At 52.1% G+C, this 27,603-nt stretch overlaps 1 protein-coding gene across 1 annotated transcript in view; it reads right to left on the bottom strand.

The window, feature by feature from the left end:
• The window catches only part of fras1 (Fraser extracellular matrix complex subunit 1), a 100,298-nt gene that overhangs the window by 8,998 nt on the left and 63,697 nt on the right, over nucleotides 1–27,603 (bottom strand). Inside the window, exons 28-66 of the mRNA XM_084694871.1 lie at nucleotides 26,971–27,336; nucleotides 24,206–24,365; nucleotides 23,893–24,068; nucleotides 22,341–22,457; nucleotides 22,071–22,185; nucleotides 20,701–20,838; nucleotides 20,569–20,601; nucleotides 18,164–18,295; nucleotides 17,925–18,047; nucleotides 17,549–17,796; nucleotides 17,318–17,466; nucleotides 15,942–16,111; nucleotides 15,633–15,758; nucleotides 13,578–13,762; nucleotides 13,017–13,170; nucleotides 12,614–12,877; nucleotides 12,159–12,347; nucleotides 11,762–11,881; nucleotides 11,293–11,472; nucleotides 10,248–10,372; nucleotides 9,998–10,138; nucleotides 9,353–9,580; nucleotides 8,869–8,982; nucleotides 8,612–8,762; nucleotides 8,276–8,435; nucleotides 6,943–7,105; nucleotides 6,569–6,815; nucleotides 6,057–6,401; nucleotides 5,611–5,771; nucleotides 5,236–5,383; nucleotides 4,805–5,010; nucleotides 4,353–4,509; nucleotides 3,433–3,633; nucleotides 3,054–3,241; nucleotides 2,020–2,295; nucleotides 1,702–1,934; nucleotides 1,414–1,574; nucleotides 1,009–1,223; nucleotides 722–872 (exon numbers count right to left, since the gene is read on the bottom strand). Of these exons, the coding sequence (XP_084550997.1) occupies nucleotides 722–872; nucleotides 1,009–1,223; nucleotides 1,414–1,574; nucleotides 1,702–1,934; nucleotides 2,020–2,295; nucleotides 3,054–3,241; nucleotides 3,433–3,633; nucleotides 4,353–4,509; nucleotides 4,805–5,010; nucleotides 5,236–5,383; nucleotides 5,611–5,771; nucleotides 6,057–6,401; nucleotides 6,569–6,815; nucleotides 6,943–7,105; nucleotides 8,276–8,435; nucleotides 8,612–8,762; nucleotides 8,869–8,982; nucleotides 9,353–9,580; nucleotides 9,998–10,138; nucleotides 10,248–10,372; nucleotides 11,293–11,472; nucleotides 11,762–11,881; nucleotides 12,159–12,347; nucleotides 12,614–12,877; nucleotides 13,017–13,170; nucleotides 13,578–13,762; nucleotides 15,633–15,758; nucleotides 15,942–16,111; nucleotides 17,318–17,466; nucleotides 17,549–17,796; nucleotides 17,925–18,047; nucleotides 18,164–18,295; nucleotides 20,569–20,601; nucleotides 20,701–20,838; nucleotides 22,071–22,185; nucleotides 22,341–22,457; nucleotides 23,893–24,068; nucleotides 24,206–24,365; nucleotides 26,971–27,336 (6,916 nt within the window). The remainder of the gene's footprint in view (nucleotides 1–721; nucleotides 873–1,008; nucleotides 1,224–1,413; nucleotides 1,575–1,701; nucleotides 1,935–2,019; nucleotides 2,296–3,053; nucleotides 3,242–3,432; nucleotides 3,634–4,352; nucleotides 4,510–4,804; nucleotides 5,011–5,235; nucleotides 5,384–5,610; nucleotides 5,772–6,056; nucleotides 6,402–6,568; nucleotides 6,816–6,942; nucleotides 7,106–8,275; nucleotides 8,436–8,611; nucleotides 8,763–8,868; nucleotides 8,983–9,352; nucleotides 9,581–9,997; nucleotides 10,139–10,247; nucleotides 10,373–11,292; nucleotides 11,473–11,761; nucleotides 11,882–12,158; nucleotides 12,348–12,613; nucleotides 12,878–13,016; nucleotides 13,171–13,577; nucleotides 13,763–15,632; nucleotides 15,759–15,941; nucleotides 16,112–17,317; nucleotides 17,467–17,548; nucleotides 17,797–17,924; nucleotides 18,048–18,163; nucleotides 18,296–20,568; nucleotides 20,602–20,700; nucleotides 20,839–22,070; nucleotides 22,186–22,340; nucleotides 22,458–23,892; nucleotides 24,069–24,205; nucleotides 24,366–26,970; nucleotides 27,337–27,603) is intronic.

The following is a 27,603-nucleotide window of genomic DNA, read 5'->3' as shown; positions in this document are numbered from 1 at the left end:
GGGTCAGGGTTAGAGGGCAGGTGTTGTGTAGAGGGGGGGTCAGGGTTAGAGGGCAGGTGTTGTGTAGAGGGGGGGTCAGGGTTAGAGGGCAGGTGTTGTGTAGAGGGGGGGTCAGGGTTAGAGGGCAGGTGTTGTGTAGAGGGGGGGTCAGGGTTAGAGGGCAGGTGTTGTGTAGAGGGGGGGTCAGGGTTAGAGGGCAGGTGTTGTGTAGAGGGGGGGTCAGGGTTAGAGGGCAGGTGTTGTGTAGAGGGGGGGTCAGGGTTAGAGGGCAGGTGTTGTGTAGAGGGGGGGTCAGGGTTAGAGGGCAGGTGTTGTGTAGAGGGGGGGTCAGGGTTAGAGGGCAGGTGTTGTGTAGAGGGGGGGTCAGGGTTAGAGGGCAGGTGTTGTGTAGAGGGGGGGTCAGGGTTAGAGGGCAGGTGTTGTGTAGAGGGGGGGTCAGGGTTAGAGGGCAAGTGTTGTGTAGAGGGGGGGTCAGGGTTAGAGGGCAGGTGTTGTGTAGAGGGGGGGTCAGGGTTAGAGGGCAGGTGTTGTGTAGAGGGGGGGTCAGGGTTAGAGGGCAGGTGTTGTGTAGAGGGGGGGTCAGGGTTAGAGGGCAGGTGTTGTGTAGAGGGGGGGTCAGGGTTAGAGGGCAGGTGTTGTGTAGAGGGGGGGTCAGGGTTAGAGGGCAGGTGTTGTGTAGAGGGGGGGTCAGGGTTAGGGTTAGGGTTAGGGTGAGACTGACCGGTCCTCCAGAGTACGGTGTCGTAGAAGAAGGAGAAGTCCATCTGGGTGTGGTGCTCCAGGGAGGCCCAGCCCCGCGGAGCAGTAACGTAGATGTAGGAAACATGCAGAGGAACCTGCACCGTCAGGAAGGACTGGGCCGAGTCACGCACCTGAGACACACAGCAACATACACCTTATACACATTCATATATACAGTCAGATATACATCTGCTAAACAGAATTGAAACATGACACAGGCTAGGACAGTGCAGTGTGCTCTGTCCACCACTAGAGGGCGCTGAGTACCTGGAAGTCGGCCGTGACGGACCCTCCACAGACGTCGATGAGCTCTGTCATGTCGTAGTAGGCGTCGAACGTCCAGATGCAGTTCTTCAGGTTGAGGTGCTTGTACAGCTGAAGGCTCCGGGGCTCACGCACGCTGGGGTTGAACTGGTACGGACGGTCGTAGCCGGGGCCCAGAGAGATGCTGTCGAACGAAACGTCATCCAGGAATCCCGCTTCTACGATACACACAGGGGAGAGATGAGCTTGTTAAGGATGACTTGGGTATCACTGTTGATCAATGGATTTGGAGATGATAATCCACTAACTCAGATGACTGTTGTGTGTGTGTGGTTGAGGTGTATTCCAGTAGTTCTGTGTGTTCTAAAGTGTGTGTGTGTGTGTGTGTGCTGCTGGTACCATGCTCACCAGAGATCCCCTGCAGGTCTTTGAGGGTGACCAGATTGGAGCAGACGTGCTGCTGCCTGTATATGGACTCAGACAGCAGGAAGTGCAGGTTGTGGAGGGGCATGGTGGACACTAGGGGCAGCATGCCGTCCTGGTGGGGGATCTGCACAGAGATGTGGATCCTGCAGAGGAAGAGAGCACCAGCTGCTTCACACCACACAGTCATGGCCAAATGTAGGAGATTATGAAAGATGATTCAGTGCAGAGCCGTGCTAGTCACTGTGCCGGCACCGCAGGCCCTGTCCTTACCGGTTGGGGTGCTCCTTGTGCTTCACGTCCAGGTACTTGAGCGTGGCGATGAAGGACTGGGCCTGGAAGCCGCGGGCAGTCCCTGTGGTGACGGGGGTGTGGCAGATGGAGCCGTCGGTGCCAATGGTGAGGATGTTGCTCCTCAGCGGGGTGCCCAGGTGCCCCGCCCGGTCCCGCGCCTGCGCCACGCAGCGCACGTGGAAGCGGCGGCTGAAGTAGATGCTGTCCAGCACCTGGAGACACCACAGTGTGATACACAGGCTACGATATGGAGGCAGACTCACACACGAGCGGTGTCAGATACACACACACACTCACCATGTGATTGACGCTGGTGAAAGGTGTGGTATCGGTGACGGTCTCGAAGGGGGAGCGGGCCCCGCTGGCGTCGGTGGGCGCGGCCACCTCCCAGCTGAAGTGGACGGAGGTCTGGTTGATCCCGGCCTCCTCACAGCGCTGCCTGGTCACTGGGAACCCGGGGTAGTGGGGGTCGCAGGGCGTCACACACACCAGTGGGTACCCTGGGGAGGCAGTCTTCTTACTGCCCTCCTTGGTGACCTCCTGGACGTTGTCATAGTCAGCGAGGGAGACCACCTGGGGGAGGGAGGGAGGATAAGGAGAGTGTGGGAAAAGAGAGGGAGGGAAAGAATGATGGAGAGAAAAAACGATGGCAAGAAGGCGAGAGAAAGAGAGAGACATGTTGTCAGTACTCCTCCCTTCACCCTAACCCTTCACTCAGCTGGCAAGAAGAGTTTCTTATGTTGGGGGATTTCTGTACCAGATACAAAGTTGGGCCTCAAAGTCATGTAGGTCACTACATTGTGCATGTATCATTTTTTTATTCATAACTCTATTTTTAAAAGGCTCCTGCACATACAATAGCTTCCATCTATCATCATCATTCATCACACCAGATTCCCCCTGGTTTCAACCCTAGGTTTTTTGTCCCTATTTTTGTGGACCAACTTTCACAAGAGCTCAGATCCGATGCATATGATGCCCTGGGGTCATTTTAGGCAGCCGAACAAGAAAGGTTACTAATGAATGTGTGAGGGAGCATCTGTAGTGTCATTATCCAGAGCGGCAGATGTTTTGACAGGATGTGCCCTCTAACTGTAAGCACACTATAAATACAGGCTAATGATGTTGTGCAGCAGGACTGGAAAGAAAGTTCAGGTGCATTTATATTTGTGTTAAATATCTGCATCTGTCAAACTGTCAAACTGTCAATCTATCAATCTGTCAAACTGTCAAACTGTCAAACTGTCAATCTGTCTGTCAAACTGTCAAACTGTCAATCTGTCAATCTGTCAATCTGTCAATCTGTCAAACTGTCAAACTGTCAAACTCACGAAGGGTGTCGCCGGGAGGATGAGACTGCCTGCAGCTTCCTGGTCCAGGATGGTGACCGTTGCCGTGGTGATCTCTCCAAGCACAGCCTCCACAGGGTCATCGGGCCCCAGGACCAATGAGAAGGACTCGTGCCACTCCCGGTCCTCATTGGACAGAATCTCCACCTTGAACAGGATGTGGTCCATTCCTGGACAACAATATTAAGATTTGAAAAGGAGATAATATCAGCCATGAACAAAACCAGAGACTAGCCAAGCCAGAGACGAGCCAAGCCATAGACTAGCCAAGCCCCTGAAGGTCTCGCTGTCTCAGGACCAACAACCCAGCAGCATCTCCCTACAGAGGCTCAGGCAGACCCAGGCAGGACCAGGTACTGACCCGGGGTGAACTTCAGCACGCGGCTCTTGGGGTTGTAGTCGATGCCTGACTGGGCGGAGCCGTCCCTAGTGCTGCAGCGCACCTTGGAGGTGCGGTCCTGGTCGCCCCGCCGGAACACCTTGATGCTGAGAACCTCCACGCCGTCCGGGCCAGGGGGCTCACGCACCTGGTAGGAAGCCTGCTCAAACTGGACGGTGGGTGCTGGGGGCAGGAGAGGACAGCACGGTTTAAACACATGAGAGATGACATGTGGTCACTTTACACTGACCTTGACGCTGACCACCAAAACACTGTTAGAACTACTAGTACTCCTCTCTCATTCACAGTGAACTAATAGTACTCATTACATTTACATGTATTCATTTAGCAGACGCTTTTATCCAAAGCGACTTCCAAGAGAGCTTTACAAAGTGCAAAGGTCACTGATCAGAACAACGAGGTAGCCCCTAAACATTGCAAGTAGCCAAAACATAAAGCACATATTGTGAACAACCAAAATAAGTGCCAAAGGGAAGAACCATAAGAGCATGTAGTTAAACAAGCTACAATTAAACAACAATTGTTTACAATTAAACAACATGAACAACCGCTATAAGTGCAAGTGTACCTGTGGAAAAACAAGCAACAATAAAAACAATATATTATAGCGAGTACAAAAATGTAACTCAGTTACCAATAACCACAAGAGGAACAAGTCTCTAAGCAAGAGTCATTGTGGTGCTTGAGGAAACTAACAATCGGGTCACTCCTCTCTCATTCACCATGCAACTCTGTTGAAGACACACTTGTACCCACTTCTGATCCTCGATCTGCTGCTGCACTTTCTATTTGAACGTTGCTTTGGATAAAAGCGTCGCTGAATGAATGAAACTAAAGAGCTGTTTAGTCTTCCATCAAAGCGTGACAGAGCGTGAGCTCACCGTCCTCGTCGTTGGTGATGGTCACCGTGACAACATCGCTAACGCCCACCATGGCGCCAGTCCAGTGGTCTCCCAGTGGTGTCCCAAGATGCACCTGGAACTCCTCCTCGGGCTCGAAGACAGAGTCATCGTTGATGTGGACAGTGCAGTTCTTCACCTGCCGGGAGCACACACATGGTTCTGCTCTACGCTCCACACTGGTACATCACTTACAGGATCTTCACAGATATGAAACACCCTCATAAAAAGTCTGCTTTTCTGTCTGAAAACCTTGGCTGATCTCTAAAATACGAGGCGATAAAACCCCCTCTATCATTCAAGCCGATGTGTTCTTTCTGGTGGTGCAGACCTGACATCCCAGCAATTTAATAACAAGTGTCTCCATATAAATCCCCTCAAATAAAGTACTTTCATAAATGTTTATAGCCCGTGCATCCATCTCTGGGTCCCACCTTCTCCCCCTTCAGGAAGGTGATGCGGGACTCGTCTGCGTTCCTCCGCTCCTGGAAGTCGTCCATCACCATGGCGGAGGAGGTGCGTGTGAAGCAGCGCACGGACGAGGTGACGGCCAAGTCCCCGGAGCGCAGGACGGGGATGTGCAGCACGCTGTCCCTCTCCTTCACCACGTACGACGTCTTCTCAAACTGCATGCTGGGAACTGAGGGGCAGAGTCAGTGGTTTGAATTACATCCTCCATACCCATGACCACTGTGTTTAGGACGAAGTATGTATTATTATTGTTCATGTATATACTGTCCTGGAAGGACCTGGAAGGAGTGTGTTATTACAGTGGGGTAACATACTGTCCTGGAAGGAGTGTGTTATTACAGTGGGGTAACATACTGTCCTGGGAGGAGTGTGTTATTACAGTGGGGTAACATACTGTCCTGGAAGGAGTCTGTGATGATGACATCAGCCTGTGATGGCTCCAGCAGCACAGCACCCTGTGGAGAGCTGAGGAACACGATGAAGGACTCTGAGCCCTCGATGGCTGGGCTCTGGATGTCGTCCACGATGGTGAGGCTGCACGTCTGACAGGAAGAGGAGGAGGACCTGAATGCTGCTGCTTATATATTTATCTACATATCTAGATCTCTATGTCTACAAGTATACCATGGTTACACATATCCAGGCCCAGAAAACGGTCGATTTTAAAGCCACCGTAACTTCTACGTTCTACGCATAACTGCTAAAAAACTTAATTATGCAAAGTTGAAAGAAATAGATCAATATAATGTATATGTGAGCAGTGTTGTACCTCCTGTGTTGAGCCCGGTCTGAACTCCACCTTCTTGGAGCTGGGGATGTAGTCGACCCCGGGGGTGGCAGAAGGGGGGCTGGAGGGGCGCGTGGCACACCACACCGACGCCAGCGAGGAGACGTCACTGCCCTGACGCAGCACCGGGATCTCTATGGTGCCTGGAGGAGGGGAACACATCTGTTCACACAGCGTAAAGACTGTCTACACACCTCTGAAAGGGTTCAACATTCACTGTCTCTTCACACATTTGAATCAGTTAGGGCATGACTTGAACAATCATATTTTTAGGAAACTAAGCTTAGATAAGTGATTCAGAAAGATGACGGAAACATCTTGGGAGAAGCACAGTGACTGACACTGAAAGAGGTTTGACGAGACAAAATGGGTCCCCTAAAGGATCTGAAATGACATCCTTCAAAAGGCCTCCTCCTCTCAGCTCTTACCGGCATCCTCGCTGAATGTGAACGTGGCGTTGCCGAGGGAGACGGTGGAGGCGTCGTTGGGCCCGTCGATGACCACGGTAGCCACGGTGATGTCGCCCATGCGGGTGTTGTCGGAGGCGTCTGCCAGCACCAACTCAAACTCCTCTGAGAGCTCGTACTCGCTGTCGTCCACCAGCCGCACGTCGCAGGTGGACATGCTGATGCCGGGGCCGAAGATGAGGCGGCTGTCCCGGGTCATGCCGCGGGTCTGGAAGTCGGAGCCAGACTCCAGGCCCTGCATGCTGCTGCCCTGGGCAGACTGGCCCACTGTGTAGCACACAGCTGACACCGTGCTGGACGTGTCACCTGGGGAAGGGGGGCATTAGTGTGTCAAATCACTAAGGTTTTTTATTGAACACAAACATTAGTTTGACTGGTGAAGTATGAAGATAGGTTCCAGGTAGACTCAGGAGCCTGAACATGGTCCTACTAGAAGGTGAACACTGTCCTGCTAGAAGGTGGTGACCCCTGACCTGTCCTCTCCACGGGGACGTGGATGAAGCCAGAGCTCTCGTTGGCATGGAAGGTCTTCTTGTGGAACTGCAGCGTGGGCTCGTCCTCGGTGTCATTGATGAGGACGCTGGCACGCGTCACCTGACCCAGCAGTGCGTACGCAGGCAAGCTCAGCTCCACCTGGAAGCTCTCCACGCCCTCAAACACCTGGTCGTCATTGATGATGATGGTGCACACCTTGGTGTCCTCACGCTCATCAAATTGCACCTGCGGGTGGAGGCAGAGAAACAAGGCTAAAACAGTCATACTTCATAACTAGGCCGCAGTGTTCATAACTAGAGCGTTCAGAACTGGTGGATGAAGTTCAGGGCTGGTGTGTATAGTGGAGGTGTACCTGCCCAGCGTACTCGACGTAGTCCAGCTGTCCGGGCCGGGCTCCCAGGCCTGCTGTGGCGCTGCCCTGCTCTGTACGGCACAGCACGATGGCGTACTGGTTCAGGTTCCCTGTCCGCTTCACCGTCACCGCCACTGTGCCTGCCTTCTCACTCACGTTGTAGCTGAGACACACAGGAGCACAGCATGTGACTCACGTCTAGACAGCACGGATGTTTACTGAGACACACAGGAGCACAGCTTGTGACTCACGTCTAGACAGCACGGATGTTTACTGAGACACACAGGAGCACAGCATGTGACTCACGTCTAGACAGCACGGATGTTTACGGAGACACACAGGAGCACAGCTTGTGACTCACGTCTAGACAGCACGGATGTTTACTGAGACACACAGGAGCACAGCTTGTAAATCACGTCTAGACAGCACGGATGTTTACTGAGACACACAGGAGCACAGCTTGTGACTCACGTCTAGACAACACGGATGTTTACTGAGACACACAGGAGCACAGCATGTGACTCACGTCTAGACAGCACGGATGTTTACTGAGACACACAGGAGCACAGCTTGTGACTCACGTCTAGACAGCACGGATGTTTACTGAGACACACAGGAGCACAGCTTGTGACTCACGTCCAGACAGCACGGATGTTTACTGAGACTGAATTCATACAATTGTGTTCATTGTTGAATTGAATTGAATTTGAATTTATGAATTTATTTCAGACAATTTACCACAAAAGTGAACAACATACTTATTCCGCCTAGCCTCGCATTACATATTCATACATACATTTTGAACATAAATAGAAACTAATAATATACACAAGATTTCTAATTGAATAAACTTGTAAGTATACATTCATTCAGATATGAATTAATACATTTTGTCTGAAAAGGGGTATGAAGAAGCAAAACGTATTTGTTCATACCCCTTCTCCTTCTAATTTCCCTTATAATAACCTTCCTGTTTGATTTCTATACTTTTATCCCAAATTCACAAGACAAAACCCCCCCCAAAAAATATATATATATACACACACATATACATACATCCATGTAAATACATATCCACGTACCAACTGTGTTCCACCTATATAACAACAATATTATTGTTTATATTATTATTATTATTATTATATTATTATAATTGTTAATACAACACTTAACATTCAGTTGACATTTGTTTTTAGTTTTGGGTATTTTCATGAATATGAAGCTGACCTTTGATATATTAATCACATAGAATCTAGTATCCAACAGTGTGCACGCATGTTTGTAATGTGTGCACACATAGCTGGAACACGTGTGAAGCGTGGTGACATCTCACCTCTTGTGCTGGAAGCTGATGAGAGACCACTGGATGTGGAACACGTTGTCTAGGACCACGTTGGGTTTGCTGTCCTTCACCAGAAACCTGAACAGGTCCATGGTCTCCTGGGAGCCCTCCTGACGCAGCACGTAGCGCACCAGGCCCAGGTTGATGTCGGCTGGGAGACGAGGGACACGTTAGAACAACAACCTTGAGGACTCAGGAGGATTCAGGTGATTCAGGGTTAGGGTTAGGGTTAGGATTAGGGTTTGTCGTATGAATGTACTTGAGACGGCAGGTGTGCGGAGATAAGCTGCTCTAACTGCTTCTCCTGCCAGTCCCACTGTTGGGTACCTTGAGTGAAGGTGGAGATGGGGGAGCCAGGTTTGAGCTTGCTCTCCAGGAAGCCATGTTTGGGCTCTGTAGTGACCTGGTACACCAGCTGGCCATCCTCCGTGTCTGGGTCCATGGTCAGCAGCTCCTTCTTGGAGATCAGGTTGGTGGCCTGGACAGTACAAACACATACATGACTGAAAAAAGCAACACAATAAAGAAAATAGCATTCTGTAATGTGAAAATGGTTAAGATTTCATGATTTCCCAACAAGTCACCTTGTTGTCCATGTACTCCAGCCACTGCAGGCCCAGGTTGGTGACGATACGAGGGGTGCCATCGTCAACGGGGAGAATCTCAATATGAAACTTTTGAGGAGCAGCTGTCATGACCTACAGAAGGGGATTACACAGAACAGGTGCATTCAGACACCGTTTGAGAAAGTTAATTTCCCAGAGTCTGCAGACAAACTATTTACATTTTTTCAATATGTTCAAAACCCAATGTTTGCTGTATTTTCTAAGATAAAATGTTGTCAGTAAAAGTTACAGTCTACTGAGGAACTCACAGATGTGCTGTCAAATTCTAATTTCAAACAGAAGTATAAAACAGCAAGAGAAACAGGAAAGAGGCGTACACACACCTACACATTTACACACCTACACACATCCACACACACACCCACCTACACATTTACACACCTACACACACACACCCACCTACACATTTACACACCTACACACACACACACACACAGGTCACCTCCTTTCCGTCCTCTTCCACCATGAAGAAGTGGTTGGTTCCGTCGGCCACAGTGAAGCTGAAGTGGTCCTTGAGGGAGTTGCTGCCGTCGTGGTTGTAGCTGACGCGGTTCTGGTACACGTCCTCCATGGAGAAGCTGCTGGTCTGTCTGAAGTGCTGCCCGCTGCTGGTCCGCTCGATGGTGCCGTGACGCGGGGCCTGAACCACCGTGAAGATGATAGAGTCCTCCTAGAGAGGGGGAAGAGGAGGAGAGGGGGTGGGAGAGATACAGAGTAAAAACATGTGAGAGTTCAAAATAGGGAAGAAAGTGATTCAGACAAGACTGAAGATGAGGAGGTAAACAGTTGTGATCTTATTTTAGAAAATGAAGGGCGCTCAGAGATTCTTCTTCTGAGGATTTCTAAAAGTGGAACCTTGTCTTTCATGTATCTGGCATCAGCTCAAGTAGCTACACAGATTAAATATTGAATACAAGAGACAAAAGAAAACTGCCCTAGGGTTAGGGTTGGTACTGTGCTGCACTTTAATGGTAAGTACACCACAAACATGATTGACATGATTACACAGGAGGCAGACTAGTGTGTAGTATGTGTGTACTAGTGTGTAGTATGTGTGTCTGTCCTCCAGGGGGCCGCCCTCCCTCACCTCCGTGTCTGCGTCTGTGGCCTTCAGCTCAAACTCTGTGATGGTCTTCCTCACGCCCTCCTGCACCCTCATCCCCGGGATGCGCAGCAGCGGCAGGGAGTCGTCCAGCGGACGCAGCGTGATGGAGAATGTCTGGGACACCTGAGCCCCAGAACACACTGTCACCACTCATCTAGTAACATCCCAGTATCAGGGACCCAGTGTAGCTACAGGTTAGGGTTAGTGTAGGGTCAGGGTCAGGGTTAGGTACCTCGTTAACTCCATCCGACACGGTGAAGGAGAACTCATCAGCGTGCTTCTCCTCCTCGCTGGTGTGAACGTACTGGACCCCTCGAGACGCCAGGTCAGCCTGCGTGAAACTGCTGATGCCAGTTCCTGTGTGTGTGAGTGTGTGGAGGAGTGTGCAGGGGAGGGGAGGAGTGTGTGTGGGGGAGTGGAGGAGTGTGTGCGGGGGAGTGGAGGAGTGTGTGCGGGGGAGTGGAGGAGTGTGTGCGGGGGAGTGGAGGAGTGTGCGGGGGAGTGGAGGAGTGTGTGCGGGGGAGGGGAGGAGTGTGTGGGGGAGGGGAGGAGTGTGCGGGGATTGGAGGAGTGTGTGTGGGGGAGGGGAGGAGTGTGTGGGGGATGGAAGGAGTGTGTGCGGGGGAGTTTGAAGTGTAGGTTAGGTTAGCTGTATTACATGAAGATACATCCACAGTAAATCCATTCACACATTTAGTCTAAACAAACTAGACATACTTCATACAAACAAAGACATTCCAGAACTAGTTCACAGCCAGCATGCCCCATGTCTCCTAGAAGCACACGGCATCAACTAGTCAACAAACATTTGATTTAGCTAACTTCATCTATTACATTTTCCATGTTTTATTCATTCAGCCGTGTTGGAGCTGTGCCTCTCCAGCCCTGCCAGCAGAGGGCAGGCTGGGAGGAGCTGGGAGGATTAAAGACACAGCTCAGGACAGAAGAGATACTGAATGATATGTAAATGTATGGAATGCTAATACACAGCAATGTTCCTGCATATTTCAGGCATGAAGCCTTACTTCAACAGAAGGGTATCAACAGAAGGGTATCAAGTGAAGGTGTCATTAGAATGCATGAATGACTCAGAGACTTGAGAATTCACTGGCCTGTCAGGGCAGCTCACTCCAACACCACACATTCATCACTTCCACGCTTTCTATTGGATAATTTCCATATTAAAATTTTACAGTACAGTTTTGGGGTGTGATTTCATTTCAAACACAGATACCCCCCCCCCCCACACACACACACACACACAGTCAGTCAGTCACCTGGGTTCCCAACATGCTCCAGGCGTCCCAGAGCCGGCTGCTTGGTGACGCGGTACAGCAGCTCGCTGGGCTCACTGTCCTGGTCACTGGATGACAGCTGCTGTGTGGTCAGCTTCTTCACAGAGTTCTCGTCCAGCACCAGACCCTTGTTCACCAGCACTGAGGGGGGGAGGCGGTCCTCTGGGGGACAGAGAGGCTTGGTAAGAGACGGGACAATAAAGAAGGGAAACAATGAGAATATGATGTGTTCTGGGTTACAAAGACACCAACTGACAGAGAGTGACAGAGAGGAGACAATAAAGAAGCATGAGGGATGGAGTGAGAATGAAAGTTGGATCCACCTAGAGGCAGCGCAGCACAAGAGTTACAGAAATAGAATCTGATAAAGAAAAGAGATCCAAAAGATGAGAGGAGGAGTGTGAGTGTCTGGATGGAGGTGTGTTCCTCCTCCAGGATACAGCAGACATACCAAGCACACTGATGATGAAGGACTGGTCCAGCAGCTTGTTGCCGTCTGGGTCCACCAGGTCAAACCTGAAGGACACACTTCCTCCTGGCTCACCCTTCTCATGTCTGTACTCCAGCAGGCCTGCAGGACACATACACACACACACACACTGCTAGCTCACCTCCTCAGAGCTACATCACATCTGGCACTGTCTGTATAGCACAACATACTATCCCTCAGACAGTGATATCTAACTGCAGAACGGGATCATGAAAAACCTTGAGAATTTAGGTTGGTTTAGTTGCAGTTCTATGGGTGTAGGTGAAGCCCTCTGACACTCTTGTAAAAAGCCTTCTACAAATAAGATTTGATTTGATTCAAGCCCCAGAGAGAGTCTGGGGAGGGGAGCCAGGGGAACCTTTGTTGACGTCCTGCTGGGTGAAGCTGTGCAGGGTTCTGCTGGTGGAGATGGGCTCCTGGTGGCCGCTCCGCCCCAGTAGCAGACGCCCAGCGGACGGGTCCTGGGTCAGAACGTACGACAGCTTCAGGCTGTCTGAGTCCACGTCCGTCCCCTTCAGGTTCTGCTCAGTGATCTTGGAGGACGAGCCTGGGAACACAGCACAGTACAGCTCAGTGCTGATGATGCCCACGCCAGTACAGCTCAGTGCTGATGATGCCCACGCCAGTACAGCTCAGTGCAGTGTTATGTGATTAACATGTCAGATTTGACTTGCTATCCGACATCATGAGAAACAGATTGTTGAAATGGTTTCCACCTATCAAAGTTCAAGTAGCTCCAGAGCCAGGAGACGTGAGGTAACATGTGCTAACAGCCATGTCCTGTCCTGACTCATGTGTGTAACACCTCCGTACCTGAGGCCAGCTGCAGGCCGCGGTTGATGGTCATGCGTGGTCCTTCGCTCCTCCTCAGGTCCATGGTGAACTCCAGGGTCCCTGTCTCAGTGTGGACCCCATCGGTCAAAGAGAAGCCCAGCTGGTCGCTGCCCCCGCTGGCAGTGTGGGGCGTGTACACCAGCAGGTGATCCAGCACGTCCTGGTAGGAGAAGGAGGCCCCTTGGGGCAGCACGCGGCCTGCCAGCAGGGGCTGGGAGTAGAACTGGCGCCGCCGCAGCTTCCCTGGGGAGGGCGACAGGCTGAGCAGCTGTGTGTGTGTGCAGCGGACAGACTCACACACTCTCACTTTAGGTCAATATGATTTGCTATACTTCACTTGGTTTTAGAAGATGGGGGTCCATGTATGTGTGTGTTCTAGTACCGTAGGAGGGTTTCTTGGTGATGGTGATGACGATCTCATTGTCAGGAGTGTCGTGGTCCAGGACGTGGAAGGAGGAGTTGGTGATGACCACCCCGGAGTTCTCCTCTACATGAACACTGCTCACAGACACCACCGGCTGCCTGTCCTCCTGGCTCTGGAGCACACACACACACACACACATGAACACACACGCACACACATGCACACCTTTGTAAGGACATCAATTCATCTCCAGGTCTGAGCACAGCTAAATGATGGATTTCTGGGGGTAAGATTACTGTGAGAGAGAAATACAGCTGGGTATGCTTTCACACCAACCCCGCAACCATGACAACCACCAAGTGATCAATCACTTCAATCAGCCGGGAAAGTCTGAAGTTATATTTCTTCACTATAGAAATAGAATCTAAGTGGAGTTTGGAGCATTTAACATTGACAGACTTGTACGATAATATCTATTATTGATAGTACTCTACATTCAAGCAGGCTCCATGTGGTTCAGATATGTGGTTCCATGAGACAGAAGCACCATTCAGCAGACCTGCTGACGTGCTCACAGACCTGAATGTCCATCAGGATGCTGAAGGCCTCCGTCTGGCTGGAGCCATCGCTGATGTAGAATTGGACTGAGTCCTGGGGGGCGCTTCGCTGGGCGTCCTGGACGTAGAAGATGGAGTCTGACGTCAGCTCCTCCACCGAGAACGGGCCCTCCGGGGTAATGACACGTGCTCCACCCTGAGAGCCACCTGGGAGAGAAAGCAAGCAGGTGAGACTGGAGGAGGTGAGACTGATGGAGGTGAGACTGGTGGAGGTGAGGATGGTGGAGGTGAGACTGGTGGAGGTGAGGATGGTGGAGGTGAGGATGGTGGAGGTGAGACTGGTGGAGGTGAGACTGGTGGAGGTGAGGATGGTGGAGGTGAGACTGGTGGAGGTGAGGATGGTGGAGGTGAGGATGGTGGAGGTGAGACTGGTGGAGGTGAGGATGGTGGAGGTGAGACTGGTGGAGGTGAGACTGGTGGAGGTGAGGATGGTGGAGGTGAGACTGGTGGAGGTGAGACTGGTGGAGGTGAGGATGGTGGAGGTGAGACTGGTGGAGGTGAGGATGGTGGAGGTGAGACTGGTGGAGGTGAGACTGGTGGAGGTGAGACTGGTGGAGGTGAGGATGGTGGAGGTGAGGCTGGTGGAGGTGAGGCTGGTGGAGGTGAGGATGGTGGAGATGAGACTGGTGGAGGTGAGACTGGTGGAGGTGAGGCTGGTGGAGGTGAGGCTGGTGGAGGTGAGGATAGTGGAGGTGAGGCTGGTGGTGGTGAGGCTGGTGAAGGTAATGGGTAAACTGGTGTAATGTGTGCTGTTTATAGCAGATGCCTTGACTGAAAGGTTCCTGGAAGACTGTAGATATCATTCAGAGACGTTACTGACAGTTCTGAGCTCTCATTACTGAGTTAGCAACTCTGCTGCTGTCATCTGTCCCAGCTGAAGGCCTGTCAGGGTGATGACAGCGCTGTACAACAGTCAGCCTGCTCACCAAGGGACTCTGCTCACCAGGGGACTCTGCTCACCAGGGGACTCTGCTCCTCACCAGGGGACTCTGCTCACCAGGAGACTCTGCTCACCAGGGGACTCTGCTCACCAGGGGACTCTGCTCACCAGGGGACTCTGTTCACCAGGGGACTCTGCTCACCAGGGGACTCTGCTCACCAGGAGACTCTGGCAGGAGTCCGACCAGACACTCATCCACCAGCCACAGATCCTCTCTGGTGCTACTTAATGTTACCCTATGCATGAGTAGCATAGTGTGTGTGTGTGTCTGTGTGTGTGTGTGTGTGTGAAGATACACGTAGGTACAGTGTTTGTGTCGGGTGCACCCTCGATTCATGAATAGATAAAAAAGTAAATCAAAACTAAACAGTTGTGTGTGTGAGACAGCACGTATCTCCACACTGGCCCAGCCATCCCCAGACTCTGTGGCCCTGGGGGGCCAAACCATATGAATGAGTCTCAATCAGTCTGCCTAGCCTGCTGAATACCAATGCCTGCCCCCCCGGGTCCCTCCCCTGGATCAATGCCCGAGCAGACAGGAGAGGACAATTCTCCCAGGCACATGGAGGGAGGACAGACCCATGGTAACACTGTCCGCAGGAGAGTTCCCACCACACACACGTCTGACACAGCCCAGCTGCCCCCAGCCCAGCTGCCCCCAGCCCAGCTGCCCCCAGCCCAGGTGGCCCCAGCCCAGGTGCCCCCAGCCCAGGTGCCCCCAGCCCAGCTGCCCCCAGCCCAGGTGCCCCCAGCCCAGCTGCCCCCAGCCCAGGTGGCCCCAGCCCAGGTGCCCCCAGCCCAGCTGGCCCCAGCCCAGCTGCCCCCAGCCCAGGTGCCCCCAGCCCAGCTGGCCCCAGCCCAGCTGCCCCCAGCCCAGGTGCCCCCAGCCCAGCTGCCCCCAGCCCAGGTGGCCCCAGCCCAGCTGGCCCCAGCCCAGGTGGCCCCAGCCCAGCTGCCCCCAGCCCAGGTGGCCCCAGCCCAGGTGCCCCCAGCCCAGCTGCCCCCAGCCCAGGTGCCCCCAGCCCAGCTGCCCCCAGCCCAGGTGGCCCCAGCCCAGGTGGCCCCAGCAGTGCTGACCTGTGTGTGTGGTCTCGATGTGGCCGTACTTGGGAGGACTGACCATCCACACCATCAGCTCACTCCTGGGTGTGTCCACATCGGACACCAGGATGTGATTGGTGGACAGCTGAACCCTCCCCCTTCCTGGACCTGGAAGCAACCAACCACAGAGCAGACGTCAAATGAAGGGCAACTCTGTGCATCTGACTGACCATCAACCTCAGCTCTGGTTAGTGAGAAAGAGGCTAGTTAGCATCAGCAGCTATATACTTAGTGTGTGTGTATCTGTGTGTGTGTATCGGTGTGTGTGTATCTGTGTGTGTGTGCTGCATACCTTCATGCCACTGCGTACTGTGACCACAGGTGGCTGGCTGGGCTTGGACGTGATAGTAATGGTGAACATCTGGTTGTCCAGGCGATTTTTGTCTGCGTCGAACACCACAAAGTGGAAGATGTCTGTGACTGGCTGGTTCCCTGTGTCGAATGAGGTGACATACCTGGAGGGAGGAGAGGGAGGAGAGGGAGGAGAGGGAGGAGAGGGAGGAGAGGGAGGAGAGGGAGGAGAGGGAGGAGAGAGAGGAGAGGGTTCCTGGATGAAGCTTCAACTCTCTCTCACTTCCTGTTTCTGTTCTTCTGCTTTCAGTCCTCTGCTAGGGTTTGGGTTAGGGATAGCCCTCAGCTGTTAACAGCCCACACTGGAGAGGTGCTGCGCTACATTTACATTTACATTTATTCATTTAGCAGACGCTTTTATCCAAAGCGACTTCCAAGAGAGAGCTTTACAAAAGAGCATAGGTCACTGATCATAACAACGAGATTGTCCCAAACATTGCAAGTAGCCAAAACATGAAGCATACATTGTGAAAAAGCTAAACAAGTGCCAAAAGGGAAGACCCATAAGAGCATGCAGTTATACAAGTTACAAATAAAACAACATGAACCACAAAAGTGCAGGACTGTACCTGTAGAAGAGCAATCAACAGTAAAATATTACACAGCAAGTACAAGACTTCGTTATATCTAACCTAAAAGAGCATTGAGTCACTTAATAAGAGTCATTGTGCTACATCACTCCTGACCCAAAGCATCAGTTTACATCTCTACAATGTAGTAAAAAGCTATGAATAAATACATTTTCTTTCAAATCTGTTTAAAAAAAGGTACCCATTTTGGTGACACAGTCTGGTGAGTCCTTAAGGCTGGGAAGCTTCACTGTAATAATAGGTGATGTGAACATTTCCTCAGAGATTTTTTCATAATGTTAGCGTGCTAATAGCACCAAAGCTAATAGGCTCGGCTCATTATGGAAATTCTGCCAGTTAGCAAGCTGGCTTACACCTCAAAGGAGCTCTATATCGCACAGATGGGAAGTTTAGCCTAAGATAATTAGCAACGCTAATACATGACAGTAAATCTGCCACAAAATAATGGAAAAAGAACTATGCTAAATCTAAATGTTAATTGATTGGGATTGTACAGGGCCCTGCAACACTAAGAGAGGATATTTGAATATTTCAACACAAACTGTTTTTCTAAATTAAAATAAAATGACTTGAGTGAAGAAAGTAGTTTGGGAGTACCTCGCTGTTATGATCAGTGACTTATGCTCTTTTGTAAAGCTCTCTCTGCTAAATGCATTCATGTAAATGTTAATGTAACTCAATCAATACTTGGTGTGTGTGTGTGTGTGTGTGAGGGAGTACCGGATGCGTTGCAGCTGGATGTCCTGCATGGTGAAGCTGGAGGACTCTGCCAGCTCCTGGGGGGAGCCCCTCAGCGTGAGGGTCAGCAGGCCGTACATGGGCACCGACACCAGCTGCACCCACACCTGCTCAGACGACGAGCTGTCGTCCTGCACACACACAACTGCTAGTATCTGTGTGTGACACTCACAGGTGAGTGTGTGTGTGTGTGTGTGTGTGTGGGAGACTCACAGTGTAGGCCAGGTGTGCGGGGGTGATGACAGTGCTGCTCCTCTCCTCCACCTCCAGACTCAGTCGGGCGTGGGGGTCTCTCCTCGGCCCGCCCCCCCCGCCCCCCTGCACCAGCACCTGGACTACGCCCGTCACCATGGACACACCATCGCTTACAGAGACGGTGATGGTGTCGTCGTCGTGGGAGCGGCCGGCATGGCGATACTGCAGGACTCCCCGGGTCACGTCACTGAAGGAGAAGGTGTCACCTGGAGACACACACACACTGCTAATACCAGCTGGGTGTGTATGGGTACAAATGGGGGTGTGTGTGTGTATGTTGTGTGTTGTGTGTATGGTGTGTGTTGTGTGTATGGTGTGTGTGTGTGTTCCTCACCACTCCCCATCTCTGTGTGCAGGTGTGTGTTGAACAGGGTCCCGTGGAGTGGAGCCTCCACCAGCTCAAACTGGAGCTCATCTGGGGACGTATCTGCATCTGATACAGCCAGCTGCTGTCCTCCTGCACACACACACACACACACACACCACAGAGGATTTAGAGGCTCTGCCCCCAGGGCTAGCCTCCAGGTTTGTATGCGGTGTATGGTGTGTTTGTGTGTGTGTGTGAGAGCTCACCAAGGGCTGCTGTGCCCCCAGGGCTAACCTCCAGCAGGGGGTCCAGGATCAGGAAGACAGGAGGCTGCTGGTGATTGGCCAGCAGGTGGATGGAGAAGTCTAGCTCTGGACTGGTGTGGTCCCCATCAGACACTGATACACACACACACAGGTTGAAAAGAGACTCATTAAACTGTATACACAGACACACATTCACACACCCACTGCATGTACACACACACGCACGTACCAGCTCACACACGCATGGACACCCAGATATCCAGTAATGAGCACGTACCCCTTGGAGAGGAAGGTTTTAAAGAGCCCTCTAGGGGGATCGAACACACTTACTGATGTGTACTCACAAAGATGATATGAATGATAAACCCTATAAATCTCCTTCCAGCAGGAATGGAATTAAAGATTGAATCAATGCCCACAGTTAGCACAGTCTTCCAGCTAATGCTGCCCCACTACAACAACCACCATCACACTGAAGAACGACACAGTAGAATCTATAATGAGATTGGCTGGGTCAGAGCTGACCCCTGACCCTGGTGCTGATGGGATCAGAGGGCTGTGGTGGTCGTTAGCTGGGGTGGTGTGGGCATATGAGTAGGTTGGAGAAGGGGGAGGATGTTTAGAAGTCAAATGGAAAGGAGAATGTGAAGATGGACATGCAGCTAACCCTAACCAGAGCAGGGAGCATGCTGCTAGAGTCCTCACATACTGAATCTGATTCAGCAACGTCCTGCAGGACACACGAGAGGCTTAAAAGAGGAGTTCTGTTTGGGGAAAGATACTGTTCTTGAAGTGGAAGTTGACAAAATGCGTGGAACTGTCCTGAAGTGTGTGTGTAAGTCTAAGCGCACACAACAGAGAGTGGGGATTCAAGAGAGAGACTGAGGGCCTCATGTACTAACAGGATTGCGCCCATTTCAGGTGTAAAATAGCGGGTAAAGACATAAAACCGTATTTACAAAGGCAGCGCACTTGAGTAAAAACACAGATTACCGCTGCTGGGAGGGTATAAGGGAAAGTGGGTGTGTGCCACAAGGAGATGGGAGGAGAGGTGTGTTTCTTCCTTGTAACATGTTAATGTTATCTGTAACTTTGTGAACCAATATTTCTATCTCCTGAACCTTCTTTTTCTTTTCCTTGAATCACCCATGCTGGCAGTAACATGCAAGCGATATGTCCCGTCTTTTAACGGCACGCTAATTAACACTAAAGGGCAGTGTGCGGCGCTGATTGCCCAACGAGGATCTGGTTTGATAAATACCACGCAAAATGCAGAAATACACTGTGCGGTATTAGCGGTTGGGCGAGGCACAGATTAAGCTGCGGTCGCTATGTTAGTAAATGAGGCCCTGAGAACTTTCTTTTCACTTTTGACTTCTTTTCTTAGGGCTGGTGTGTTTTATGGCCAGCGAGTCCTTGTGGGATTCTAGGTGTGTGTGTGTGTGTACCCTCACTCCAGTATGTGTAAGAGGCCAGTAAAAGCCTGTCGCCACAGTGCCACCAGAGAAAGAGAAGCCATCAGTCTTCGCTGCAGACCAATAAACACATCAGGCAGACAGTGGAGGGGTGAAAACCAGGTCAGGAGAGTCGGTCAGAGGGAGGAGAGAGGGGGTGGAGAGAGAGGGAGGAGAGAGAGGGAGGAGAGAGAGGGAGGAGAGAGAGGGAGGAGAGAGGGGGAGGAGAGAGGGGGAAGAGAGAGAGGAAGGAGAGAGGGGGAGGAGAGAGAGGGAGGAGAGAGGGAGAGGAGAGAGGGGGAGGAGAGAGGGGGAGGAGAGAGAGGGAGGAGAGAGGGGGAGGAGAGAGGGGGAGGAGAGAGAGGGAGGAGAGAGGGGGAGGAGAGAGGGGGAGGAGAGAGAGGGAGGAGAGAGGGGGAGGAGAGAGAGGGAGGAAAGAGGGGGAGGAGAGAGGGGGAGGAGAGAGGGGGAGGAGAGAGGGGGAGGAGAGAGGGGGTGGAGAGAGGGGGAGGAGAGAGAGGGAGGAGAGAGGGGGAGGAGAGAGGGGGAGGAGAGAGGGGGAGGAGAGAGGGGGAGGAGAGAGAGGGAGGAGAGAGGGGAGGAGAGAGGGGGAGGAGAGAGGGGAGGAGAGAGGGGGAGGAGAGAGGGGGAGGAGAGAGAGGGAGGAGAGAGGGGAGGAGAGAGGGGGAGGAGAGAGGGGGAGGAGAGAGGGGGAGGAGAGAGAGGGAGGAGAGAGGGGAGGAGAGAGGGGAGGAGAGAGGGGGAGGAGAGAGGGGGAGGAGAGAGGGGGAGGAGAGAGGGGGAGGAGAGAGGGGGAGGAGAGAGGGGTGACTCTAAACCCAGTGGGGAAGGACAAAGCCACCATAGAGGGAGGAAGATGAAGGGAGGAGGAGAGAGGGGGAGTGATTGTCCCCTGCTCTCCAGAACAACAAGGAGAGAATTTAGATCTACCTGTGAAATAGACATTCAGGGACTCTGGGAGACCTGTGTTTGAGAAACAAAACATTATAACAGGTTATATTCTGCTGTGACAGATAAGGAGTCAGTCAGCCTGAACCCCTGCTGCTGAGTATGAGTCCTCACCTATGAACGAGTACTGGTAGAGCTCCTGGAGGTGTGCTGGGGCTGGGGGAGGGCGGTACTGGATCCTGCCCTGATTGATGTCCTCCTGGCTGAAGGATCGCACCACTCTGTAGGGTTTGTCTCTGTGCTCCACCACTCCTGCACCAACACATCATCATGTTACCACCACTCCTGCACCAACACATCATCATGTTACCACCACTCCTGCACCAACACATCATCATGTTACCACCACTCCTGCACCAACACATCATCATGTTACCACCACTCCTGCACCAACACATCATCATGTTACCACCACTCCTGCACCAACACATCATCATGTTACCACCACTCCTGCACCAACACATCATCATGTTACCACCACTCCTGCACCAACACATCATCATGTTACCACCACTCCTGCACCAACACATCATCATGTTACCACCACTCCTGCACCAACACATCATCATGTTACCACCACTCCTGCACCAACACATCATCATGTTACCACCACTCCTGCACCAACACATCATCATGTTACCACCACTCCTGCACCAACACATCATCATGTTACCACCACTCCTGCACCAACACATCATCATGTTACCACCACTCCTGCACCAACACATCATCATGTTACCACCACTCCTGCACCAACACATCATCATGTTACCACCACTCCTGCACCAACACATCATCATGTTACCACCACTCCTGCACCAACACATCATCATGTTACCACCACTCCTGCACCAACACATCATCATGTTACCACCACTCCTGCACCAACACATCATCATGTTACCACCACTCCTGCACCAACACATCATCATGTTACCACCACTCCTGCACCAACACATCATCATGTTACCACCACTCCTGCACCAACACATCATCATGTTACCACCACTCCTGCACCAACACATCATCATGTTACCACCACTCCTGCACCAACACATCATCATGTTACCACCACTCCTGCACCAACACATCATCATGTTACCACCACTCCTGCACCAACACATCATCATGTTACCACCACTCCTGCACCAACACATCATCATGTTACCACCACTCCTGCACCAACACATCATCATGTTACCACCACTCCTGCACCAACACATCATCATGTTACCACCACTCCTGCACCAACACATCATCATGTTACCACCACTCCTGCACCAACACATCATCATGTTACCACCACTCCTGCACCAACACATCATCATGTTACCACCACTCCTGCACCAACACATCATCATGTTACCACCACTCCTGCACCTAAACATCTTCATGTTCCCTGTCTGCTGATCTCCTGCTGTGTGTGTGTGTGTGTGTGTGGGTGTGAGAGTGTGTGAGTGTGTGTGTGTAGGAGGGCAGGGTACCGTGGCTGGGGGTCAGAGGCTTGGTAATGTTGTAGAGCAGCTTCTCACTAGGAGAGTCAGTGTCCAGAAAGGACAGAGCGGCTGGAGTGATCACGGTCACACGGTCCTCCAGGGCCTGGGGTTGGGTGGGGAGAAGGGAACAAATCAAAACATTAATTCATACATGTGTACTAGCAGGTGTGTGGGGATTTCCCCCACAAGAGACACACACAGGCACATGAGTATAAAGAGCCACAACAGCTGGAACACGGGGAGTGTCCCAGTACGCACCGTGATCTGCAGGTCACAGCTGGGGGCCAGCTGAGGGTGTCCAGGTGTCTGAGCCAGGACGCTCACCGTGAAGGACTGGGCGTCGCTCACAGAGTCTGGAGAGCCTTCGGTGGACACCTGCAGAGAAACACCAACAGCTGACAACACCTTCTCCTGCATCCTGTCCTCATCCTGTCCTCCTCCTGTCCTCCTCCTGAACTCCTCCTGTCCTCATCCTGAACTCCTCCTGTCCTCCTCCTGACCTCCTCCTGACCTCCTCCTGACCTCCTCCTGTCCTCCTCCTGTCCTCCTCCTGTCCTCCTCCTGACCTCCTCCTGTCCTCCTCCTGTCCTCCTCCTGTCCTCCTCCTGACCTCCTCCTGTCCACCTCCTGTCCTCCTCCTGTCCTCCTCCTGAACTCCTCCTGTCCTCCGCCTGACCTCCTCCTGTCCTCCTCCTGACCTCCTCCTGACCTCCTGACATCCTCCTGTCCTCCTCCTGTCCTCATCCTGACCTCTTCCTGTCCTCATCCTGACCTCTTCCTGCACCCTGACCTCATCCTGACCTCCTCCTGACCTCATCCTGACCTCCTCCTGCACCCTGACCTCCTCCTGCATCCTGACCTCCTCCTGTCCTCATCCTGACCTCTTCCTGCATCCTGAACTCCTCCTGTCCTCATCCCCACACATGGTAGAGGACCAAGAGAGGAAGAAGATTTGGAGAGAGAGAGAGTTCTGCATCTGGAACAGACTCTCCTCTCTAATTCAGAAGCAACTTTTACTCGTAAATCCTTTATTTAACGGCCCCAGCTTTACGTGCACCTCAATAGAAGAGCCATAAAACTAACACCTCGTCTGACACAACATCATTTCAGTTTTATTTGATAATTTAAAACCCATCTTGTGGAACTTGATCATATTTGCTTTTACAGAAACGCCTAATTAAACATTCCAGTGCAGAGCCTCTTTGAACTGCATGATTAAGTTGTGTTCACTTTCAGCATTAGAGCCAAATCTTTGAGGGAGTGTTTGATAACCGCGAGCAGCAGTGTTCTCATCTGCCCAGGACTGCCAGATGCCTGGATAGAGATGCCTGCAACACATACCATTCATCATGGCGTGAACGCTGTCTGGGATAATCCGGGTTTAATACCAGTTAATACCAGAGTAATTTGGTCCAACCATGGACTCAGCTGATGAAAGCTCATCTTCCTGATGAAGACTCATAACAACGGTTTAGAGGAACACAAAGACAGGGAATCATGCTGAGAAAGGAGGAGGAGGAGGGGGAGGAGGAGGAGGAGGAGGGGGAGGAGGAGGAGGAGGAAGAGGAGGAAGGGGAGGAGGAGGATGCTGGAAAGGCATAGTGATAAAATGATGAGGCAAACCAGAAATGAAGAGGAGAGATGAGTGAGAGATGAGTGAGAGACCCAGAAAGATAGAGGAATAGAGAAACTGAGACACACAAAAACACCACATACACACCATATCAAGACCTCATACACACCATCTACACACCACATCCAGTGTCTACCGTCTGTGCACCACGGTGCTCCCACACCCTGGTCTGCTCACCTGGAACAGGAAGGTGTCTGGGCGGGGCCCGGGGCCGTGGTGGCGGTACCACACCCGGCCCTCGTTCACGTCCTGCTGGGTGAAGGAGCTGGTGGGGGTGGAGGTGCTGTCCTCCGCTGAGGGCTGCCACCCCTCCACAGGACCGTCAGAGGGGACCGGCACCAGCACCACCTCACCTGGGGGACGAGACAGAACAAGCAGTGGAAAAGACAATGTTAGGATTGAGAAGTTAAACAAAGAGAAACAGTTTGCCGTTAAGCAAGGCAGACAGCAGGCAGACAGCAGCTGAACATGCAGGAGAGAGAGCAGGTACCGTAGGTGGGTCTGCCGCCAGGAGTCACGATGCTGTACAGGATGTCCTGCTGTCCTGCTCCCTGGCTCTCTGCCCGCAGGTACCTGCTGCCCAGACGCACTTGGCCCCCCGCACGCACCCACGCCTGGGGCAGCGACACCAGCCGAGGAGGGGGCGCAGCCTGGGGACACCACACACCACTCAGTACTCTTGTGTTTTGTCCCTTAACTAGGGAGGTCTGTAACCTCCCTCACCCCTCACTCTGAACACACGGCTGTTAGATGCAAGCACCAGGGAGGTGGACTGGAGGAGTCTGCTGAGGGATGAGGACCAGGCCTCTCTCTTGGGCCACTTCTCACACTGTTACCATGGAGCCATCAGAAGGGTTGGGGTGTTGGGGGGGGAATCAGCTGAGTGGGAGGGTGTGGGAAGGGGAGAAAGGGGTGAGGGGGGCAAATCCTTTTGGAGAGAGAGATGGTGTACCGAGCAGTCCATAGTAACACAGTTGTTTGTTTCAGCATCTCCCCAGCACAAGCGCAAGGTGAGGTGTGCGAGGTGTGTGTGGTGTGTGTGGTGTGTGCGAGGTGTGTGTGAGGTGTGTGAGCTGGTATTAAGTTGAGGGGGATCAGTAAATCAACACCTTTGAGGTGTGAAGCTATGCAACAAAAACTCAGTGACTGCAAAAACGAATGAGTAAAATAAACAAAAGCTCAACGGTTTTCCTTGACTAAGAATGCTGGAAGTTCCCAGATGGAAGCGTTTATAGGAACCACAGATCTACACACACCAGGTCTGGACTCCCAGCAAAAAAAAAAAATTGCTAAATATACTCAATTGAGTATACTTGAAGACTGATTAATCATCAGTATTCTTCAAGTTATTGAATGATTTGTTAATTTGAAGTGTGCTATTTTGGAACAACAAATTTTGTACAAAATATATTTTAGTTGTAATAAAATTGTATTAAAGCACAATTTAAAGTGTATTAGGAATACTTTTATGTGCTAAAGTGGAACAAGTTGTTCCACTATATATTGATTGGTTGTGTTTATGATCTGACAGCATAATTTGATTTTGAGCACAAGTTACATGGTTTAGGGGCGAGTGTTTGGTTTTGCCAGAAGAGTCAAAGGTTTTGGAAATTGAGTTTGAAAATGTGTTTTTGTGTTTACAGTTTTGAGAAAATGGTTGACTGTTTCAAGAAATGTGTTTTATCAATCGTGAAAAACTGTAATCTAGATTGATCTAGATTAATTCCAAGATTACAGTGAGATTAATCTAGATAAAAAAAATGAATCTATGCCCACCTCTAATATATATTAACGGTCAGTCCAACCCTGAAACACAGTAAGACCACACACACACACACACACACACACACACACACCACACACACACACACCTACTACCACAATACTGTTATGAAAAGCCAAGTCAGAGAGCTGAACACAAAGAGCTCAGGGCTCATTACAGCCATGCTCCTTCAAGCTCCCAGCTCAGCCATCCATCTTTCTGGGCCCTCTGGCCCTCTGGCCCTCTGGCCTGGCAGCCTGGCAGCCCTCTGGCCTGGCAGCCTGGCAGCCCTCTGGCCTGGCAGCCTGGCAGCCCTCTGGCCTGGCAGCCTGGCAGCCTGACAGCCCTCTGGCCCTCTGGCCCTCTGGCCCTCTGGCCTGGCAGCCTGGCAGCCTGACCTCAGCTGGGGGCAGAGACCTGGTGGGGAGGGGCTCTCATGGTGCTCTCTGCAGCAGCTCCAGAGGACTGCTGCTGACCTGAGGGAGCAGCTGACCCTGCAGAGACCGCCTCACTGTTCTCTAGCGAGGTTCTCTATCTGAGGTTCTCTACCTGAGGTTCTCTACCTGAGGTCCAGCCTGACAGACAGCAGCGTCACTGCCTCTGAATCCAGGGTGTATGCAGGAGGGAGGACAAAAAGATATTGATGTGCGTAGGAGAGGAGGCCTGAATGAACGGACCTGTCTGCTGGCGGTGCTTTGTTTCTCAGCGCTGCATAATGGCTGTCTGGACTGGGTCTGAAAGAGGTGTGGGCGTGTTTGTATTATGTCAAACTTTTAGGTCACAACAGTTAGGTTGTGAAAGTGAAAATGTATTAGATAGTGTAACTATGAATGTATGACCCTGGGTGTGTTCAACTCTTATGTAGTGTGTGTATGAATGCAGGCCTGAGTGCACAGTGTACTTAGGTATGTATGTATGTGGGTATGCAGGTATGCAGGTAATATGACCTCTGCAGGCCGCCAGATGAGAAGTGGGGGTGTGTCAGGGATGGGGGTGTGTCAGGGATGGGGGTGTGTCAGGGATGGGGGTGTGTCAGGGATGGGGGAGTGTCAGGGATGGGGGTGTGTCAGGGATGGGGGGGTGTCAGGGATGGGGGGGTGTCAGGGATGGGGGTGTGTCAAGTGTGTGCGTGTGTGTGTGTGTGTGTAGGGAGGTGATGAAGTAGCAGTGCCCCGAGGGAAGAGAGCTGTCGTGGATGAGAGCTGAGAAGGTCTGTCTGCTATCAGTCTAGACATCTAGACACCTCCCAGCCCAGACAGGCCTCACCTCGCCCCCTGGGATGGGGAGGGGGATGGGGGGGTACACAGCAATCTGACGCAACGTGAGAACTATCCACCAAACCATCCAGACCACAACACCAAGATTAATATGCCTGTGAAGAGCAGGAACAAGCAACAAAGGAAAAAAACGGTTCGTCCTCCAAGGCAAGTCCCTCCCCCACCCCCCCTCCTCCCCCCTTCCCCGCCACCTCGCTCCCCCCTCCTCCCCCCTACCTTCTGGGTGATGTCCACCAGCAGCAGGATGTTGAGGTAGCTGTGTCCGTCGTTGACCTGCAGCAGAGCTGAGTCGTTGCCGGGCTGGGAGCCCTGGTGGACGTACTGCAGGCGCTCCCCGCTCAGATCCTCCAGCCTGAAGCGGCCCAGGGAACGCTCACCGTGGAAACGCTCGCCGTGGAGACGCTCGCCGTGGAGACGCTCGCCGTGGAGACGGCTGATGCGTCCGTGGCGGGGAGGGGTGAGCACCATCACCAGGACATCCTGGGGATTGTCAGGGTCCTGCACCTGCAGCACGGCCCGGGACAACACAGCCGCCTGGCCCACCCCCACCTCCAGGGGGCGCAAGGACAGGACCTGGGGAGGCTGGGGAAGAGGGCGGAGTCAGACCTGCAGGGTGACTGGAGAGTCAGGAGATACAGCAGACCTGCAGGGTGACTATCTGACTGTATGGGATCAGGAGACAGCAGACCTGCAGGGTGACTATCTGACTGTATGGGATCAGGAGACACAGCAGACCTGCAGGGTGACTATCTGACTGTATGGGATCAGGAGACAGCAGACCTGCAGGGTGACTATCTGACTGTATGGGATCAGGAGACAGCAGACCTGCAGGGTGACTATCTGACTGTA

Source organism: Hypomesus nipponensis, chromosome 28, assembly GCF_054491055.1.
Source record: "Hypomesus nipponensis isolate SF chromosome 28, ASM5449105v1, whole genome shotgun sequence".
In the NCBI taxonomy this organism is placed as follows: Eukaryota; Metazoa; Chordata; class Actinopteri; order Osmeriformes; family Osmeridae; genus Hypomesus; species Hypomesus nipponensis.
The sequence above is the reverse complement of the archived record's forward strand: the minus strand, read 5'-3'. Positions and strand labels throughout refer to the sequence as shown.